The sequence below is a fragment of the Neocloeon triangulifer genome, unplaced genomic scaffold, assembly GCF_031216515.1.
Source record: "Neocloeon triangulifer isolate White Clay Creek 2 clone unplaced genomic scaffold, ASM3121651v1 ptg000004l, whole genome shotgun sequence".
NCBI classification, from domain to species: domain Eukaryota; kingdom Metazoa; phylum Arthropoda; class Insecta; order Ephemeroptera; family Baetidae; genus Neocloeon; species Neocloeon triangulifer.
In genome coordinates, this window is record NW_026775547.1 from 3,478,361 (window position 1) to 3,500,736 (window position 22,376).

General features: G+C 34.7%; 1 protein-coding gene across 1 annotated transcript in view; it reads right to left on the reverse strand.

The window, feature by feature from the left end:
• The window catches only part of LOC132193727 (polypeptide N-acetylgalactosaminyltransferase 2), a 71,374-nt gene that overhangs the window by 27,799 nt on the left and 21,199 nt on the right, over positions 1-22,376 (reverse strand). The window contains exons 2-3 of the mRNA XM_059614574.1: positions 14,774-15,096; positions 1,954-2,052 (exon numbers count right to left, since the gene is read on the reverse strand). Of these exons, the coding sequence (XP_059470557.1) occupies positions 1,954-2,052; positions 14,774-15,096 (422 nt within the window). The remainder of the gene's footprint in view (positions 1-1,953; positions 2,053-14,773; positions 15,097-22,376) is intronic.

A 22,376-nucleotide genomic window follows, 5' to 3' on the forward strand; every position in this document is an offset into this window, starting at 1 on the left:
TTATGAATGGCTAATAAATATTATATAAATATTTGTTATGTGACTGAATTTTGAATAATATTTCAGCAAAAAATTTGTTTCGGTGAACCATATTATACAAATGTTGTAGCGAGCTGTTAAATTTGTATTGGGAAATAATTATGATGTAATGAGATTTCAAACCAATCCGTAAAAAATGAAGAAAGATCTCTGTTGTTCATTCAACATTCAACTAATATTTTGAGTATGTGTGTATTTATGATCCATAAATAATACCTAAAAAACAGATATTGCTTATGCACTGGTATTCCGAGCATTCCGAGTGATTTAATTAGCAAACTTGGAAGATTCTCTAAAAAAAAACAGCACGTGCGTTCGAAATGAAAAATTTAATGAATTGACGCGAAGGAAAAGAGAAAAGAAATAAGGTCTGAGAGTCTCTCTTTGATCGCAGCCATGGCAATGCGTAATGAAATTATCGTCGCCCGCGTGCCCGGTCGTTGCAAAGTTAATTTTGATGCGACGGACGTGTCGCTGATGAGCGTGGCCGGCTAAACAGTTTTCACCATCAGGCATTCCGCACACTCTCGAGCATAAAGTGCGCCCTTGTCGAACGAAAGCGAGAGAGGGCAGGGGTGCGTGGGCGACTCCAAAACAGACACCTGCTGCCTGCCAAAACAAGAACCGATGCATGGCAAAAGCTTTGCTCGCTCTCTGCACCATTAAAACAGGCTAAAAATAAAAGAGCAAAGCGTCGGTGTGAAAGGAAAATTGTGTTTCGCACTTCTTCCTTGTTTCATGCATACACGTGTTTTGTTACTTTGTATGGACGAGTCAAGTTCTGCTCTTGAGCTAGCAGAGATTTGCGCCAGAGTTCCGAACAGGAGCAGAACTTGTCTGACATTAGTTGTAGGAACTTTCAGGAAGTTTTAAGGGACACGAGGCAGTAAATTCGCAGAGTCAAACAAGCAGCGTTAGCGTTGTTTAATGTTACTTATTTTTATTTTGAGTAATCTCTTCATCAGATTTTTATCACTTAAAAATTTAATGTATGTATATTAATGAAAAATATTTCTATTTTTATCAGTTTTAAAACTATGTTCAAAAATGAAATAGAAGAGGAAGAGAAAAGGAATAACTTCGATAATAACAATTATTCCATTCTGGTAACAATAAGTAAAATATCTGCGATACGATTGCAGATAAAAGTGAGCTTTTTGTGATTTTTCGGTTTAATTATTTTTTTTTTAATATTCAGCTAACCATTATTGACTTGTCATCAGATATTTTAAAAATCACCAAAATTTTTTAAAATATTTTCTAGATTTCAAGAAGAATATTACGAAGTTTTTTTTTTAAATTACAGCAAATTTTTTTAATGGCAAATAAATGTTTTGCGTGTTTCCCTTTAAAGTGACAAATTTAAATTGGTCAAAGCAGTTTCCATAAAAAAAAAAAAAAAAAATGTTGTTTATGTTCGATTTGAACAGTTTTTTTTAATTGATGCACTCATTGTTATCTTGCTTTTAAATTATACAATCTTTTAAATGTTCATTTATATTCACGGAAGCAAAAATTCTCCGTTGCTTAAAATTTGCAAACTTATTCTATTGTGGAATTATTAGAAAGCAAAAACCTTTAGTTAAACCTTCTATTGAATTATTTATAAATTTTATATAAATTTGTATCAAAACAAATTGGAAAATAAAAAATTAATTCTGTAAGTGTGGATATAAATAGTTTCCAATTAAATTTATGAACATTGGAAATGCCTAATTTAAAAAAAAAATCAAATATATTGGAAGAAATAAATTTGCAAAGTATTGCAGTAAAAAGAACCATTTTCTCCTTTTCACATCAATCACGATCAGCACCCTAAACGCGATCAGAGAGTAAACGCACGCACTTGCAGACCTCCACTGGGAGCGTTTACGATCAAGGCAATAAATAGGGCAATCTCATTTCCAGACTCACCTGACGACCGTTCGGAGCAAAGTGGAGCGCGCCTCGTTGTGGAAGGTGATGATGACGCTGGTGGACGGCAGGTCCGTCCTCCACAGCCTTCTGCGGCATCTGCGAACAAGACGTTGAAAAAGATATAAAAATTGTGGCGCAAATTTTGCACGCCGCGTGAATACGATATGAGGCGCCGTTTCCAAATTCAGCGCTGACTAAATTATTCTCTGTGTGCGCTACTTGCAAACTCGGGATCTGTGCAAATTGAGCAATTTCTTCGCCCCAGGCTGGATTTTAATTAAACCCATTCACCTTATTACTAAGATGGAAGTAGATGATATCAAATTGTGTAACTCGAGAGCTTGCTTGAGAACTTACGCAGCAGAGAGAGTCAACTTTGCCGAAATTGACTTGCTTCACTTGGGTTGCAGAGTTGTCAATTAATTATTAGGCGAGGGATGAATATTTATAAATGAATTTCCCTCAAACTTGACGAACAGTTTTTCAATAAGGAAAAAAGTTAGTAAGTAGTAAATATTTTTCTATGATTTACTATTAATGTTTTTCAATAATTTACTTACATTAATTTTGAGTGAATAAACTTCAATGAATTATAAAATGAACACTTGTGAGGAAATAACTAATTTTTCAGTAATTTACATTATTAAAATGTTGCTTCGGCATAATTGATCAATTAATGTAGTACTAACATTGTTAATTTCTACGAAGAAGTAATAATTGATTTAATTAACTAAAAATTGTCTTGAAATTAAAACCATCGCAGAGGATTTTGATATAAATCAATGTAATACCACTGATGACTGTTACCCAAATTAAAATATATTTAAAAAAAATCCATGTATTGTATTTTTTAGCATAAAAAAGCAGAAAAGTTGCTGATATAAAAATATATTACTTGATAGTCCAAATCTCTGGTAGATAAAATATTTAAAATCTAAAAATATAAACTTTAATTTAATTAAATATAAACAAATTTTTAAATAAATATAGATTCAATTTAAAATGAATTACAAACATTAACTTTAGAAGTTTTCTTATTTAATTTAATGCGTATAATTAATACCTTTATAAAAATAGACAGTTTGCATATTTCCATCAATTAGCGGCGGCACTTTTTACTTTTTATCACACGGCAGCCGCCGACACTTTCACATCGAAGAAGCTTTTTGCGATTATGTGCGTCGTAATAACTCACAAGTGTCATACACCACTTCCCTCCTAGATAAATAACTAAATAAAAGGGTAATTATCGGTGGGAAACTAGAAATCGCGCATTGTTCGCCGTCGAAAAATACTGACAGCTGCACATCAGGAACTTATAAATTTCCTTGCTGCTCTCGCGATTGTAGTGCATTTGAGATAATGGCAAATCTACGGAGTGCTCCATTTTGATAAACCCTCGCTTGCAAGTTCAATAAACCCCTTGAGCGTACTCAGACCGTCTGCAATTGTAAGAAGAGTCGTTTGATTGCACTCAGGCATGACTGTAATTGCAGGATAGATTTTTTGCTCAGAATGATTGTTAGTCAACTTTGATTCGTTCCGACTTTTGATAAAGCACCGCTTTCCAATTAGTATTGGAGACTCTCAAAAGACCTATTCATTCCAAGCCAAGTAAATGTTGATATTTCCTCATGATTAAAAAAAAATTATTTCCTTTTCATGAAATCTGTGACTAAAAAAACCCATTTCTTTATAAAAAAAAAAAAAAAAAAATAGAGCATCTTGTTCGTAATCAGCAGGGAATGAAAAAAAAATTTAATTTGAGACCCATAATTCAACCACAGTTTAAAATAATTCATTTTATAGTTTTCAAATCATTTGATTTCAATATTAAATTATTAATTCAATTATAATAATTAGGCAAAATTAAAATCTTCAGATATGAACCGAATTAGATTGTTTCCTTTTGTGAGCGTTTCATTATCTCTTGATTATTATTATTTAGATTAAATCGGATTAAATCAAATAGTTATTTCAAGATAAATAAAACGAGGAAATTACAAAATTGACAAATATGAAAATTAAGACTTTTCAGACACATTAGAAATTACCTTAAGAATTTCAGTTCAGTCCCAATTCTGAACTTACTTCGTTTTTCTGGAAGATTTTAAACTAACTTTTAGTGCTCTTTTCCTCTTTAAATTCATATTCGTGCCTCTACTTTTCTAAAGCCAAAATCTGGAGCAAAACATGGCTTACAGTGTATGTATGTTTACTATGCGTTTTATTGCTAATTTGCAAATCGTGCAAGGCCGAAAATATGTTGCATTATGTCAGCATCTGAAGCGTGACGTCATCCAACAAGAGGTCGTAAATCATGAGCAGGCGTGGATAATACCCTGCGAGTAGTCAAACTACTACATGTGTATACAAATACGCAACGAGGTGGGGCTCATTAAATACTAATTTGGTCTCAAAACACAATTACGCCCGTCATTCTCTTAGCGGTGGGGACACAAAAAAAGAGGTGAAAATAATTATTCAAAGTAACCCCCTGACGCAAGCAGAGGAGAAATTATTCGACTTATTTGCAGGAAAAAATCTCGCAATCATCTCGACGGTCCGAGCGTGCCGGAATGTGCGAAAAAAAAAGAAAAAAGTCTCCTTGATGCATCACGATTGAGAGAGGCGCCAGCGTCATTTTGTGTGTGTTTTGCGGATGAGAACAAAAAATCACAAGTCTGAAGCTTTTTCACAACATGTCAATTTGAGTAATTCACACGGAGATTTGGTGAGTGAGCGAATGGAGGTTGCAATCATACAGTCACTCTGCAAAGATGAAAGTTCTGTTTGCAAGAAGCGTCTTCTCTTTTCAAGCACAGTCATGAATTGAAATAATATCGTCCTTATAAAGGCCTACTTATAAATGGGCCATAAAATGGAATTGGAATGTCAGTTTTCTATCTTTCTTGTAAACTATTGTCACACTCCAACGCATTGAAGTATGGATAAAAAAATCTCCAGTAATTTACTTAGCAGTTTGAATTACAATTCAAACTTAGGATAGAATTCTGATTTGAAAGAATAAAAATTATAATAAATAATAATTTCGATTTTTTTTTTCATATTGGAGTTTTAAATAAATTTATGTTTTGAGAACATGGAGTATTTTTTATAGAGTTGATTAGCAAATTAATTCAAATTCCAGGGCTTCGTTTTTTCCTCGCTCAGTTGATTAAATTTATCTTTGGGCTTTCCATTGTTGAAGAAATTGTTTTTAAACAAAAATTTTGAATGCAATAAATGTCTTTGGCAAAAAATCCCGCTTATTTCCAAATGATAAAAGTAATCAAAGATATAAAACATAAATTTTTTAATTAAATAATCAAAATTAATAATATATAAAAAAATAATCTATTTCAAACTATTCCAAAAAAAAGTTAATATCAAATTTCAAAAACTCCTAATTTTAGAGAAATTAAAATTTTTTGATAATTTCTGTAATTAAATTAAATTTTTTTTGCTTAGTCCAGTTAAAATAATTACACTAAATAATTAACAAGGAGAACGAATGCCTACAGTAAACCTTGCTGCTAACTAAAAGCCATGATGCCGCACAATTTTCAATTAGCAAAGGCGCCTCTTCTCTCGTCTGCCCCAAACGCTAACTCCTCCAGACGCCTGCGAATTTAATTAATCAGCGCGCTCCGCCTATCCTAGTGCCGCATTAAACGGGGCCATTTTTCTCACGGAATAACCTACGGACTAACAGACTCAACTAACTACACAAAGAACGGTGCTCTCCGCTGTTTTATTAATGTCGCGCATTCTCGCACGTTGGTCCGAGCGAAACTGCTCGAACACAAAAAGTAAATATTCCTGCCTTTGGCGCGGCGCCAAAATTAGAAAATGGTTTTAAATCGACCGGTTCGGACGCGACGATGAGATAATAATTTGGCGTGACGAGTTCGGTGTGCGATTTTTTGCGACTTTCACTGATGCGAAAGAAGACGGACGCGGCGGCCTTGTTGCTGCAAAACGCGATCTCCTTTCCCGACCCGTTTGCTGGTCATCTTCTCTGTGTGAATGAAAGAAAGTGTGCTGCTCTAGACGAACACCAGCTCGCTTTGATCATTGAGAAAATTAAATGGGAAAAGTGCATCTTTTGTATGCGCTGGCGGATGATTTCAACACTGACCTCTGCTTTCTAATGTGAACCGGTGCATTTTAATTCTGCGATCTATGGTGGACTTTGAAAGTTTGATGCAAATGCTGGGACGAGAGAGGAATTTAGAAATTAAAAAGTCGCGAGATTGTCATTTAATGATCATTATGGATCTGCAATCTTGTAAAAAAATCCTCTGCCATTTTAATCCTTTTTTTAAATGATAAATGATTGTTTTTAAGCAAAAAGTTTGGTCTGTTAGTCTAAATTTTTGTCTCCAAAATTAGTAGTAAATTGATAGTAAAATGTTCCATTTAAAATCTAGTTAATTTCCAAAATTAAAATTAAAGAAAAGGGTTTCATGATTTTTTTTTTTTTTTGAAAGGCTTAAATTACAGCTAAAAAAATATACTAAAATTAATTATAATATATTGTTTAGGAAAATGTCAATAGATATTGATTAATTTATTATCTTTTGATAAATTTATAAAAAATTAACAGTATTTGTTCCGTTAGTAAAATTTAATTTAGAAAATAATAATTGCACAGAAGCTCAACGAGGAAATAACAATTATGAGCATTAACTCTTTAGGTCAGTGGCTAATGACGCTAAAATGAAACTCGCGGAGAAATTTGCGTGTCAAGAGGCGAAGCACGTCTTCTTTCTTCACCGTCCAACTGACACGCTGACCTTATGCTCGACCGTTTTGAGAAGATAACCAGCGGTCAATAGCGTCAAGCAGCGTGCAATTTTAATTATTATTAGCGGCAGGCGCCACCGACTAATTTATTTTTTTGTATACATTCGCGGCGATCGCATGCCTAAACACAAATTGCGAGAAACGAGAGAGTTTCAACAAGTTTATGGCCCAGGAATTCAGGATTGCTTGGGTCGTGAGGTGAATTTTCAACTGTAAATGCGAAGAAGATTTTCGTTCAGCGAGATTAAAATAATATTTTGCTATAGGGGACAATGCCAGTTTTAAATATTTTAAAAATATATTCCATATATTCAAGTAGAATTGTTTTGCACAGTATTTGATTTCAAGTCAAATTTTACTTGAAAAATTTCATAAAATAGTCACGTTCTTATTTAAGCATTTTTTGGTTCATATAAATGGTTGATTTTGGATTTTAAAACATCAGAAATGTTTTTTTTTTTTGGGGGGGGGGGGGGGTCAGGAGTTTCAAATTATGTAAAATATTAGGTTTTATTTTTCTTTTTGAAGGGGGAAAATGTAAAAAAAAAAATCAAATTTTCCTTCCAATGTTCTGTTTCGCATTGAATTTTGACAGTAGAAATGTCAATTTTAACCCAATCTCTGGAATTTGAACATTTTAAAACGTTTTCTAAACGGAAAAAGGCGCAAAAAAGTTGATAAGCTGATTTACCTATGGAACTAAATAATTTTGCCAAGGACATTTTATTTTATTACATAATAGAAAAAGAAGATTAAATTTGGTGTGCTACTCGATTCCGGTGGGAACTGCGCGCGCTTCATCGGCAGCCAGGGTATCTTATTTGCCGCCAGATTAACTCTCAATTATCGAGTTGGCGAGTTTGTGTGTGTGAGCAACAGAAACTCGTTCTGCGGCAAAACTCGAGGGACTACTATACACACTGCAGTGCACCATATTTATCCAAAACGGGCAGCCCCTCTCATACCATCAGCCTATTCGGGGAAAGGTGAAAGAAAATTAAGTGTGCGCTGGTTAAACAGCCAATTAATCTCACTAACTAAACACACCAGTTGCGGCCAAAATGAACACGGGCCTTAATCAAGTGTTGGTTTTGCGCGGCCCATGTGACATTTGATGTGTTTGGTTTTGCTCCATAATCAATCAATTTTTATGACCGCTAAAAATATTGCAAACTCAATGTTTGATTTCAAATTATTTCACAGAGATTATCTGGAAAAACAAAGTCAACAAATCACAATTAATGGTCAAATTCAATTTGATGTTTTTCAAATAATAATAAATAATAAAATAATAAATTTTGAGCTTTATTACAATTGGTGCTTAACTGATTCACATGATACAAGGATTTTCCAACTAAAATTTTGATTAAATTTCAAGATTATTATATTTTGCATTTTTTTTCATTACAGCAGAAACGTCTTTTCAGAAAGAAAAATATATTGATTTTATTCTCTAGCAATTAACCATAGTTTTTATTTTTGTTAATACTTTTACAGCACTCGAATTAAAATAATGTTCTACTTTAAATTGAAACATAAATTGGATTCCGAAAAATGTGAAAAAATCATATCACTGCATTAATGTTATCCTCATGTTAATTTTTTCAATTATTACGTTCAATATCACGACATAGATAATTTACAATTGAAGTTGAAATTTCCTCCAATTAAATATTTTAAACTTGTCTTGCGCAACAAAAGCACAAAAATTGATGTTCACTGCAAAAAGGTGAATTGCATTTTAACAAGCACCTCTCTTTGTTGCAATAAAGTTCTCTGTTGCAGCTAGTCTGGCCTCGTTTCAACGTGCAGAGCATCTCGTCTCGAGTGCCATTTTAATCAATCTGTGCAGGAAAAGCACTCGATTCCAGGAGCACCGACAATCTAATTTGCAACACAGAGTGCGCATCCGAGTGTAAAATTAAAATCGAAAAACAATAAGCGCCGAGATCAAAGAAGCGCCGAGAGAGTAATTGAGAGCGAGCCTCTTTCTTTCTTTTTCTTTTTACGTTACAAATAAAAAATTATTTGCACGTGAGAAAAGCAAGGTTATTCACTTGCTCGTCCGATTCTGGTTTGACTTTGATTGTTGCGAGATCCCTTTCACCGCAACGGCTCGGATGATGCGGCTTTGCATGGGAACGATGAACTGCTGCAATCAAGGGTGCTGTTTCAAGATCTAGGACGAGCTCGAATAGTATGTCTGACTGCGAGCAGCGAATATCAGAAGAGTCATCTTGAGCGGCTCGTGTTGTTCTTGATATCGCATAGATCAGCAACCTTTCAAATTGGCTGCACGTTCAGATGCTCCAATTTGACGGCAGGAAAGGATTGTATCTCAATTTTTCGTTAGAGACAAAACCACTTTTGGTTTCACTGGTGGGTAATTATATAAAAATTGGGCCAAATGGAAAGTAAATCAGATAAAAAAAACTGTTTTTGATAAACAATTAAAATGCAATTTGATTCTAACCTTTCGGCTGAAAAAAGAATGTTGAAATTGAAAGCATTTTATGGTCGCTTTGATAAAATATTGTGATTTTTGAATATTTTTTAATTTTAAATTTACAAAATATTTTAGTTCGTCAACAATTACAATACAAAAGGAATAATTTACTGAACTTAGGAAAACCATATCAGATACTTAAGTTTCAAAAAAAGCCGTTAATAAATTTAGGTAAAATCAGGAAAAATCAAATATTTCAATTGGAATTGAAATTTTCACATCCTTCAGTACTAAAAATTAGTAAAAATAAGCTAATTTTTCACGTTATTATTATTATTATTATTATTTATTCTTCTCGGTCTGTTAATTAATTTAACTTTAGGTTTAAAAAATCCACTAAATTTTGGAACTTTATTTTACTTTCTGAGCAAACTTTATTTTTAAATAATGTCAGTAATTCAGATTTTGATAAATGTTAAGAGTTTTAAAAGATCCAGCTGCAATTTCTTTTATTTATTTTTTTGTAATTTTTTTTCTTATAATGTGCTGCATAATATAAAACTATTTCCTTCATCTACATATTCAAATTTATACATTTTTATAAACTGGAACTACAATTTCAAAGCAGCAAAAAAGAACACTTTCCACTTGAAGAGGCAATTATTTTGAAGCCACTAATTTCTTGTCCACTTTTGTTTCCTTAACATTAAAAAGTCGTAATTTTCCCTTTCTTTTGCATGACTCGTGCAACGACGGCCAAGTTAGTTAGCGCCCTTTTCACCAGTAGATCACTCTTCTCTCCTCGCACTCTTTCCCCTTTTAGTGCAGTGAGTGTTTGCGGGTTGGCCCGAAATAACAAAAGGCAATCAACTCGGGCTCCGTCGAGTCTCTCGTAATAAACTAATACAGCGGCCAACAAGACGAGACTGCTGTAGCTATGGCAACGAACAACTCGAGCCTCCATTAACATAAATAAAATAGCGCATTAACATTGCATGGCTGGGTGTTGTGCCGAATTTGTGGCAGAAAATGGGTCTCAAATGGCACCATTCCATCATTTGTTACTGCCGAGGAGCGACGACTCGACGATGCTCAAAGCGTTTGCGAATTTTCGCGACCAAAAGAGCGGCTTTGTGAGCGCGCTGATGGAGTAATGAAAACTTGATGAGAGGACGCGATCGAATCAAAAGCCAAATTGATTTTGCCCAGAGACTTGCCAGACAAAGGAGAGGAAAGCACGTTGCTTAATGTTTGCTTTCTAATTGAATAGATTGAATAATTAATTGAAATCACTGACTGCATTTATTCAATTGAGAAAATCGATGAACATTAGTGAATAATTTTAACTTCTTTTACTTTTGTATTCGGGTGATGGTAAAATAATTGAGAACCAATTTCTTTTTAAAATTGTTTTAAAAAATTGCATATTACCGAATATTTCTTACTTCAAAATTACTGTCAATGCCTAAACGTGAGCAATAATTTAATCTAAAAAAGTTCAACCACAAAATTGTTTAATATTATTTAAAATATAAATATTTTTACGAGTTTCTTTACCTTTTTATTTGGATTTATTTATAAAAGAATTAATAAAATTGCAATTTAAATTATACAGTATTTTAAGTCCCATCACAAAAAAACATTATCCAGTTCCAGGTATTTTATTCCATCTTACGTAAAATTGTTCTTGAAATTAAATTAATAGTATCAATACTAAGTTAATTAACATAAAAAAAATCAAATTCTGATAATAACTGAAATAATATGTTCAGACAAAATTTCATTGTATCTTGATTATGAACTTCATTTTCTATGTCAATAATATCTTCTTTAGATAATAATTCTTAATTCATTAGGAGAAACATTTGTTTCTTAATAAAGATTTGAAAAAAATTTGCATATTTCAAACAAAAATTGCAAGAAGTATTTTCTATGCTTTTTTTGAACTTGCTTTGGTTAATTATAATTAATTTATTATAACCTGACATTCAAAGCATGACCTAAATTCAACGGACGATTTGGCTCGTCACTTTTGGTGATGGTCAGTGCGGCGGCGAAAATATAAATCAAATGGTTGTTATTCCGAACACTCTTGTGGTATCATCAGTGCAGTGTGACGCGAAACCACTTTCTCGGCCCGCGGCGGTGTCCACTTTCCGAGCTAGCTGCCCGCTATTTGACCGTCAACCATTTCAATACGATCAAATTGAACGGTGCAGAGAGTGGTTAATGCACTCTCGATCCAATTGCTTTACTCTCAGAACAAATAAATACAAAGGCAGTCGGAGCGAGAGAGAGGAAAAAAGAAAGAGGTGCTCGATACGAAACAATAAATTTTCTTTAGCACCCCCAATAGCAATAAAAGACAGACGGTTCTCTGTACACGAAAATACATTCATAAAACTGCTGCCGTTTGTGATTTATGAATGCAAACAAAACAAAAAAACGGAGACATCTTTCATTCGTCGTGCGAGTTGCGAAATTTAATCCAGAATTTATATAAAAAAAGGGAGACGGATCAATTTCGCCTTTTGAACTTTTCTGACGTTTAATTAAAACGCCACTCTGCGGGAGCACTTTGCAGCTTTTTGTTATGATACGCACACCATGTAAGAGTTGAGAGAGATTTGACGAGGACCAAAAGCGAGCTCAACTGGTTAAATATTAATCTTTGGTGAAAAGTTAACGTCTTGTTTGTTTAAAGAATTAAGAGGCTCCTCAGAGTTGGGCAAGTTAGTAAAAAGGGCAAACATGCACAAACGGTAGCAAAGTGGAGTTTTGGTTTGTTCAGCGTGCGCGGTTTATTCAGGCAAGTGGATTTTTAGCAAGTGTCTTTTTGCACCAGGAAGCCCTTTGAAGACTTATGTAATAATTATTTGGTCTGAATGAAAACCATTACGAAAAAATCTTATACATATTTATAATTTTTTTTTCTCCCTCTTCTTTCCAGACTGAATTAGAAATTATATTTAAAGGATGCAACACGTTACAAGGTGCAATTAAAATTCACATCTTCCCATGTATGAGATCGTTTTTTTTATGACTGTTTTGATGTTACAGGAGAATTAACAAAATCATAAACAGTCGCTATGACAAATCAATCAACTCGCTTTTCAAACAAAGTCGTAAAACAGCCGTTAAGCCTGGGAAGCACCCGAAGAGATTTAGCATCAAAGAAGGAGATCAAAACGTTATTAGCCTCCATTCTCCAGCTGCGAGGCGGATCGGGTGGGAACGAAAAACAACCATGGAAAGCAAAAGCACGCAGGAGACCGAAATGTTAATTGCCACTTTGGCTTCACCTCTGGCCCGCGATGCCTCTAATAAAACTGGGGTTACGTCAAGGATGCGCGCGTTGATTCACTTTCTCTGCATTTCAATTTATTCACGATCCCGAAAGCAATTCGATTTCCTTGTTTGGAATTTCTGCGTGGCCATCCACAAAACCGGACTTTTGTGGAGAAAGTATAGCCATTATTATTAGGCTAATATTGTAATTCTCGCGGTTGCATCAGGCGCAGGAGTTTTTGATTAAATGGCTCTCGCACGCGGTCGAAGATGATTTAGCCGTTGTTGGCAGGCGTAATATTTATCCTCGCCTGTCGATAATATAGACAGAAGAATCATCTTCCTCTGACGTGCTGATGGGAGAAATTGTGTCTCGTTTTCGTTTGGACATTCACCAGCTACGAAATTAATAATTGACTGTTGTTTTGCCTCATTTTGATCGCTATCTCTTGCATCACAGAATTAGCATTTGTAGACTTTCAAAATGGCAACTCTTTTGAAAGATTTTAGTAGAAATATCCCTGGACGAATGAATTAAAAATTAATAAGTTTAAAACAAACTATAGAAAAGAGACTATTATCATTAAATATTCCAAAAAAGAAAAATATATTACATTATCACACATTTTAATAAGAATGACATGATTCGCAAAGAAGGATTTTCAAAATGAGATGTAGATCAAAGTAAAAAGAAAAAAAAATGGCTTTTACCTATTTTAGAATATTTTGCAATTAAAATAATACCCAAGGTCAAAACAGTATTGAGTGGTAAAAATACTTCAAAATCTATAAAATGTAGATAACTTTTATCGTTTACAATCTATTTTCTAGACAAAAACTTATTAAATACGATTTTAAGACTATAACATACATTAGCCATCAAAGCCTTTAAAATAGCATTTTTGTTTATTAAAAAAAAAAAATAATAATAATATTAATATAATTAAATTTATACACGAATCATGAGGCAGTACTTGCAGGACTGGACCTGCGGTGGGCACTTAAAGCCTGGAACTGTGAAATGGAGCCCGGTTCCTCCCTTTACCCACGGAACACCGCTTGAAGGGCAAACAGGAAACGCGGCTCGGTCGGCAGGACAAGGACCCCCTCCAGAGCTAATAAATTAGCACTTAAAACAAGCAAACGCGCATAGAGGGTGTGCGGACGAGCGAACTCTTCCGATGGCAAAGAAGCCGACGTGTTGAATAAGTTGGGAGCGTTGGGAGAGGATTTCGCTAAAAAGCACATTGGGTGCAGGCATATGAAATCGTGATTAATTTAATTTTCGTGATTAATTACTTATTCATATTTAAAGAACTCTTGCGATAAAATTATGAGTAAGTTAGTGATGATTGACAATGTAATCTTTTGTGAATTGAGTAATTAATGAAAAAGACTTTAAGCATGCTCAACTGTGCTCATCAGCATTTTGTCAGTACCTTAAGAGGTGTACACTTCAGAAGGTTTCCAAATAAAATATAAATACATATTTTTCAAGTAATTTCTCTTTGATAATTAATATTACTATGATCATTTTTAACAGTTTGAAAAAAGCTCACAATTTTTTTCATGTCCACAACAAAAATTTTTAAATCCTAATATAATTTAAACAGAATTAAAAAATATTTAATTAAAATATATATGTCAAATAATAAACTAAGTTAATATTTAAGACTTAGATGGTACTGGGAAATGTATTTTTTTTTATGAACTATCTAAAATATTTATTTATCAGGAGTAAAGTACGTTATCTTATTTCTTTTTTCGTGACAATGTATCACTGCGAATCTTGTCAATTTATTTTCATTAAATTAAATACAAATAATTATGTGATGATAAAACGGCTGTTTCGTAATTAAAATAAAATATTGTATAAAATTTTAAATCTTTTTTACTTAGAGTAGATTTTTACTAATATTAGTTTTTAAATTTGTAACTCGTTTAAGAAAATTTGACTTTTTTTCAATAGTCTACAAAAATGTACATTCAGCTTTTTCTTTCAATTTTTCTCCCGAATCAATACAATCTCATTATCGGCACAAACGAAACGGAGATTTTCATCCAACACGCATACCTATATGTATACCTCGATAAGTAATTACGCAGCACAAAGCTTGGTGCATTACAAACGATTTCACGCGCCGACGAACTGCGCTTTGAGCCAATTTCCTCGGCCGAAAACTCACGCAAGAGCGAATTTCCGGCGCTCTCTCGGGGCGCGCTCCCCGGGGTGAATTAAAAAAAAGGAAATCATCTCTTAAGAGGGCTACTCACGTCTGGTGCCTGGTGTCGGGGATGTCCCTGTTGCTGGGCAGCCGGTCACTCTCGGCCTGGTTGAACTTGTTCCGGTGGTACGGGTCCTCGCCCACGTGCAGCCGCCCGCGCTCCACGTAGCCGCGCTCGTCAAAGTACTTCCACGTCAGCCGATGGTCCAGCGGCGGCGACACGGCCGTCGAGTGCGCCACCCCCGGCGACACGGCGGGCAGGGCGCGCCCCAGCGACTGCAGGTCGCTGCTGCTGCCCCCGACCACGTTCGCCTCCTCGGCCGCGATCGCCGACGGTTCCTTCAGACGCAGAGCTTTGTTTTCCTCCGGGGACTGCAACAGAAAAAGGGCCACAGGGGATTAGACAACTTCTCTCTGCGATTGACTGCTCGGATTTCGCTTTGAACCCTTTTTGCTTCTCTCTCCTTCTGACGTTCAAAGAGAGAGGGAAAAGAAGTAAATAATTTCAAAGGAAATACAATTTTTCATATGAAACTAGAACTGTGATTTTTGCTTTTAGAATTGCAAACATCCAAACACTTCTCAATGTCTAACTTTTAATTAAGATGTTCATATTGGAAAACAACGAGCAAAATCAATTACTTCAAATTCAAAGGACATCTTAGCCCCTCCTAACCTGCACCCGGGATTTTATCTTAATCAAGCTACAAAATTTATGTAAGCTGTTAACACACTGCGATATTATAAGAAACTTTTTATAAATATTGTAAACTGTTTTTAAATAATGAATAAAAATCTGTAATCAATTTTTTCAACTATAATTATGATGAAAAATTTTGCATATAAAAATTCAATTTTCAATTTTTTATCCTAATTGTCAGTTGTATCGATCAACTTTATTCCTAAGTTCCTCGTTTAAATTATAAACAAAATTATTGATTGCAAAATTTACCCCAATTTTATTTTGCAAAAAATGTCCATTTTGATGAAGCGTCGAAATCTCACGACTTTCGTGGTGTTTTCTTTTCTCACTTAATCCCGAGAGACGGAAGAAAAATTGGGCTCGTCCACGCATGTATGAATAAACCGCACTTCAGGTGGAAAATCCCACTGCACGTCTCATTTCCCAAATTGAAAAGCTCCTACATCCATCCACACGCATAACTCTAAAGAGTATGCAAGTCCCAAAAGGCGCGCCGAATCTAATTCAAACTGGCAAGAATCATCAATTTCCCTCCGAACGTCTTTCTCGACTGTCACGTACGTTTCCATTCTGATCTGAAAGTTCCATTCCGTTGGGATAGGACCATAAAGTGCGAGCAGCGGCGGGTTTTCTTCAAGAGAGAAAGATGGAACGGAGCAAAACTTGCACTTTCGATAATACTTACACGTTCGCCAAAAAGTGTGTACCGAGGGCACGTTTATTCTGGTTCCGTGCACAGAAGAGAAAATAAAAAAAAGACTTTCTGGTTTCCCGCCGGGAAAAAGTCTGACCAAAGTGACTCGGTTGCTTCCCAACTTTTATGCGGTGGTGAAACTTTTGAATTTGATAATAAAAAAAAGTTGATTTAGGCATAAATATACGTAAAATTTTGGCATGAAGTTCCTTTGTTTTTGGAATTCAACTTGTAAATTAAGAATACATTTATGTTTTATTAGAGACACCTTAAATTGATGCACAGAAATTCTAGAATATAAATTTAAAAGCTGAAATTTTCATTTTTTGAGCCAAAAATAATCTTTATCGTCTGATCATTTAAATTGTGGGATTTAAAAAAAACAGTAAATAAAAAAAACACTTGTTTTTATTTTACTAAATATAGTATTGGAAGAAATAGACAATTTTGATGTTATTATTTAAATACTTCTTTAACATAGAATATTTTCACGCTAAACATTATTGATTGACTTAATAAATTTACATTCATTTAATAAATTTCTTATATTGTACCAATTAAACATCTTTGTATAATTTGTTTCAGGAATTCTCGTCACGTGTACGTTTATTTGATCAAAGTTGAAGTTCGTTGATGTTTAATCGAGTGAAATGTTTCAATTAAGACTGGGTGCAACACCTGCTAGTGACAAGCGCCCCTCTTGAGCCAGTCAGAGGAGAGCAACTGTCACGCTAATTGAGTCGTCGGACGGACGAAAAGACAAAAGTGCGCGAGACGATCGATGCTCTTCACTTATCCACTTTGCAGGCAGCGTGTTTCGTATCTGCCGAGCCAAGATAAAGGCGGTCCCCGTTGTCGACCTGCCGCCGACGGGCTGCGCTGCATCCCTTGAGATAACTTTTGGCACATGTGCGGCTTGACGGAGCCGTCGAAAGTTAGTTTCCTGCTCCCAACTGCGCCGGCAAACTCTGCACAAACTCTCGTCGCACACCTTGATCGCGAGTTAAGCCGCCGAAGTTGCGGTGCGGAGCAATTAATTTCGAATAAATGTTGTGCGAGAACCACACACAATTTTATATGTGCTTCGACAAAAAAATTACAAAAAGCTTACCTAACCGGTACTGCGCTTTGAAGTGGTTTTTATCTGATTTTTTTTTTTAGCCGACGTAATAAGAGAAATGTTATAATTAGTTACGCGTTACACTTATTTTCACTAATAATGAAATAACCATTCTCTTAAAAAAAAAAAAAAAAAAAAATGTGACTTTAAAGACTGAAATTTTAATATTTTCACTTGAAAAGTTATAGAAAAAAGTCATTTTCATATTTTTTAATTTTACTTTGAAATCTGCATAAACAGGAGAAAATATTTCAGTTTCAAATTTTTTTAAAGCACTCGAAGAATTATTTACTGATTTTCACCTACAATTTTTCTCAATCGCATATAAGATAAAAAGTTAAAAAAAAAAAAACATCCTCCAGAAAACATCTAAAGAAGTAGAAGCACTAAAATTTTTAAACTTTTGAAGACATAAAATCAAATTAATTTTTTTTTTCTTCAAAATTTTTGTCTTACCCTTTTCAAGCAATGTTTTGAATGCAAAGAATAATACAGCCGAAGCAGCTAAATAAAAAATAACAGAGCTCACGCAGAACCTCTTCTCGTGTTTGTGAATGAAACCCTGAGCCAGCTGCACACATTTATAAATTTCCACCAACTTTGCCGAAACTCAGTGAGCTGGCGGAGTTGAATTAATTACCAGCCGCCGCACTTTTGGCCTTTCAGTCGGGGCGGAATATCAAGCTCGGGCGAAAATTAAAAGCGCGGAATCGAGAGCAGAGGGGGTGCTTTTCACCTTTTTTATTATTCCGCCGGCGGGCGGGCGGGCGGGCGGGCCAAGTCTCACGTGGACGGATCTGCCGAGCGCGAAAACAGAGCCATCAGGGCGCAGGCGAAATTAATTGCCGCCGGTCTCGAGTGCAATATGGAGTGGAGTATAACAAACCCACAGAGAAACCACACCCTTTGTGTAAACACCTGTATGATAGAGGACGGCAGGTGTATTAATTGAGCACCGTCCTTCCTTCCAGCAATGAAAATTTCTTCCCCCAGCGACGCTTTATTATTTCACGCCAAAGTTAATTTTGTTGAATAAAGTAGTTTTGATTAAAAATATGCAAGGCTAAAACGACCATTATGAACTTCATTACGAGAAAAAATACCCTCTGTTTAGATACTTTGACTTTTTTTAGTCTTTTTTTTTTATAAAACTGTAACTTCTTTATACTTTTGACTGTTTTACAACATTTAAAAATATTGTTTGAATTATATTTATCGTGAATTGCAAGCAAATGATATTGGATTTTTTTAAAGAATCAATCGACTCTTTTCAATTGTTTACTATAATTTTTTTTCATTTAGTGCTAAAATTTGAACAATCAACATTTAAATTAGGATCTAACTGAAAATTTAAAAAAAAAATTCCCTATTTACCTTCAATGGACTTTCCTCGTTTGAATACGGCATAACCTGGAACTTTATTATCTAAAATTTGGACATAAACAGTTGCCATTTTTTAAAGAACGTTTTCCACCAGTCACGTAATGAAATTTTCCAAATAAATTGAGCCTTGTTGCTTTCGTTGACCAACAGAAGGGCAAACATTTGGATTTCTCTTCGATATATTGCGGAGCAAATAAATCCCGTCGGCTCACTCGGCGGAAAAAGCCAGAGACGAGTTTGGTCTCTCTTTCTTTTTATTACGTGCGGTCGCATTTCTTCGCGAGCCTTTGAATCACCAGAGTCTCGTATAAAGCACAATGGGAAATGGACCGGAGAGCAATCCGCTCGTGGAAAATAAACGAGCAGAGACCCTTTAGCAGGATCTCGTTAGACGCTTCTTGATTTTATTTGCTTTGCAATCACTGCAACTGACTTTAATTGAATTCACCCTCAGGTTTATATTTCGATTTTATTCCCTCTCTCGATATCGTGCTCCGGCCAGCAGGTGACACGCTCCGGGTGAAATGAATGCAGCGACTTTTTTTATTACGCTCCTCGCTCGTGACGCCGCTGGACCGCGATTTATTTTGCACCGCTCCACACGAGTCGGCGCCGACTTTATGGCGTTTAACCCATTTTACTGCAGCCTTTGTTTGCTTGAAAGTCCAGTTTGTAACATATGGGGACAGGGATGAATATAATTTTATTATCTTAATTCAAAATGGTCTGAAATTCCGCACATTGGAGGAAATTTGTAGCTTAAATTGAAAAAAAAAATTTCATCAAGAACATACACAAGTCGTTAAAATTTTGTATTTAAATTTGTTGATTAAATACAATTTTAATTATTCTTATCATAAAATACAACTGGAAAATTTACTCCAAGATTCAATATTGAGTATGAATTTCAAATTAAAAAAATTTATCGTTTGAATACAATTAAAAAAATTACTTTCGTGCATCAAGAATGAATTGTTTTTACGCTTATTTATACTTATTAATTTGTATGATTGATATATGTTCCCTGCTGAAAAAATAAAAAGTTTTTTTTCTACTAAATTTACATGATGTACAAGAAATCGTGGGAGAGAAATTAATAATTAATTATTCTTACAAGCTGTGCAGATTCAAATTAAGAATTATTTTCAACTTTCGCATCACCTTTCCGGTTGTTTCTCTCTTGGAATCAAACTTTCCTTTGCATATTTGAGTTTACAATTGAAAACTACATCGCATACGTGTAATTAAGTAGTAAAGCATTGGAATTGCGCCGCGCCACGAAGTTCATGCACGCATATACATAAATTCGGCCTTTGTGCGCACAGGAGTTATTAATTGTCTGTGGCCACAGCGGCTTCGTGTTTGGCTTCCTGTCGTGATTCAACGTGGCTGGCACTCTCTAGCCGCGTTTCCGACCCACGGACTCTAAAGCTGCCTTGTGATAATTTAAATTTTATTTATACACATTTCACATTCACATCGGCAGCAGCACAAGCCTGGATTAAGTTGGTAAAGCAAGTCCGAGAAATTGCAAATACAAATTCCTTTCATTACTGGGCTATATAGTTGCTGCCTCTTGACAAACAAGCGTCAACAACAAATAATTAACAACAATGAAATGATAGAAAAACCTACAAAATTTTAATGCCAAAATCAAGAGCTTTTTTATAAATTTCGATTTTACTTAGAGTTTAAAGTTCCAAAATATTGTCATTAAAACACAGTTTACAAAAAATTGTTATCTGTACTTAACCTAAAACTTTTAAATTTTCTTAAAAAGATATTTTAAAAACCCTATATAACATGATTTCATTTAAAATATTTTTAGTATAATTATTTCCATTGAAATATTTTTAATTAAATTATATATTATAGATCTCTATTTTCATAAATTATAGAATGTTCTGTATATAATATTTTTTTTTGAAGGATTGGAAAAGAATTAAACTTATAAGTTATTACATGATGAAGTCTGCTAACAAATTAATAAATTAAGTAATTAATCTGTAATTGTCAGTCGCATCTAAATTTTATTGCATGATTGTTATTACAAGGCTAACCAATATTATAGTAAATGAAAAAAAACTAGAAAGGCATAATAAATCAAATTATTTGTTTAGTTGTTATTTGAATTTTCAGCAATTTCAGTGCGATGAAAAATGCGCAGAATTGCATCATACTCGAACTCAAAACCAGGTCACAGATCTGCACTCAACCAGATTGAATTTACTTGTGCACCCCTGATGAACTTGCGCAATCCGATTTCGGTGGTTTGGGATTTGGCTCCGATTTTTCGGCGGCAAAACGCGGAAAAGCAGAATGCATAGCGCCGAGGCGGCCGAGCTTTTCCATTATTGATTGCACCGCGTCTGCGGCGACGGCGGCGGCGGCGAGAAAGAGCAGCAGACACAAGAGGAGTTTGCGATGTAGATGTTGTTGGCACTGAAACGCACTCGAATATTATCACGAACCACCCTCATAACGCCGCCCAACCCTCCTCGGCTTCCTCCGCAGCCCCCATGTGCGCGATAAGCAGCGAGCCGCCGATTTTCCAGCTCTGTGTGCTGGGTGCGTGCAAAGTAGTTTCTTGTCACCATCACTTTATCTCGCTCTCTCTTTTGCGAGGAAAGGGCCAAAGGAGCAGCAGCCTTCGCTCTGCCACGTCGACGCCACGCCGGTTTCATTGTGCGCCCTTTGAGGTTGCGCCTGCGATAATTGGATTACGTGAACTCGCATACGTGCACACACACTTCGCCGTCGAATTCCACAGCTCGTTTAATTACACGTAATATGTGGTGTTAATTTTCAAGCGACATATTATTTAGTGCTAATTTTTTTTCTAAATTGGTTTAGATGATTTCATTTTTTTAATCATTTGAATGATGGCGAGTAAATATGAGTTTTTGTTTTTTATTTCATTTTCCAATCTTCAATCTGACTCAAAATCTGCTTGAAATTAATTGAAATTGAGACCAAACAAAATATTATTTTATTGAAAACAACAATAAAAACAAACACTGTTTGTGTTGCTATGTCATTTTTATAGGCTTTCTTAAATGATTTTGTTTTTATCTACCTTTTTTTATGATTAAAAAAAGTTCAATCATTAGAGACTCTATGCAAAAATTATTGCAGTTAATTTTTTCTTTCTTTTTTAGTAAATCCAAGTGCATTATATTCTTAGAAAATTAGTATACTGTCATTAATTTTGAAAGAGACTTTTGCTTGAAATATAAAATAAAATTTGAGCCTAAATTATAGCACTTGAAGGAAGGGGGATGACTTTGTTTGAAATTGATGATATTTAAGTGCTTGAAATAATATAATCCTCTTCTCCATTGCAATCAGAAATATTTCAAAGAGAAAATACACATTTTTATTACCAAATCCATATGATATCCATGATTGCTTTTGTCTTTTCCTACGTGGGAAATTTTTCAAAAGTAAATTCAAATTTATATACAATAAATGCAGTGAAATTTTGAATAAAACCCAATAAAAACCTTTAAAAAAAGAGCTCTCTCTGAAATTGACGGAAATCTCATCTAATCAAACTTGAAAGTTCGCTTTTTTTTCCTCTCTTTATCTTTCAACTCTTTTTACTTTTACAAAGTTTAATCAGTTTCCAGTGCATTCAAATGCCAACGGAATAGGATTTACTTTGCATTGATTAAACACAGCGTGAGTCGCGGATGCTGTGTCACATTGTGTCATCTCCGTGTTGCCGCAGAGTCTGTTTATACATTTAACTC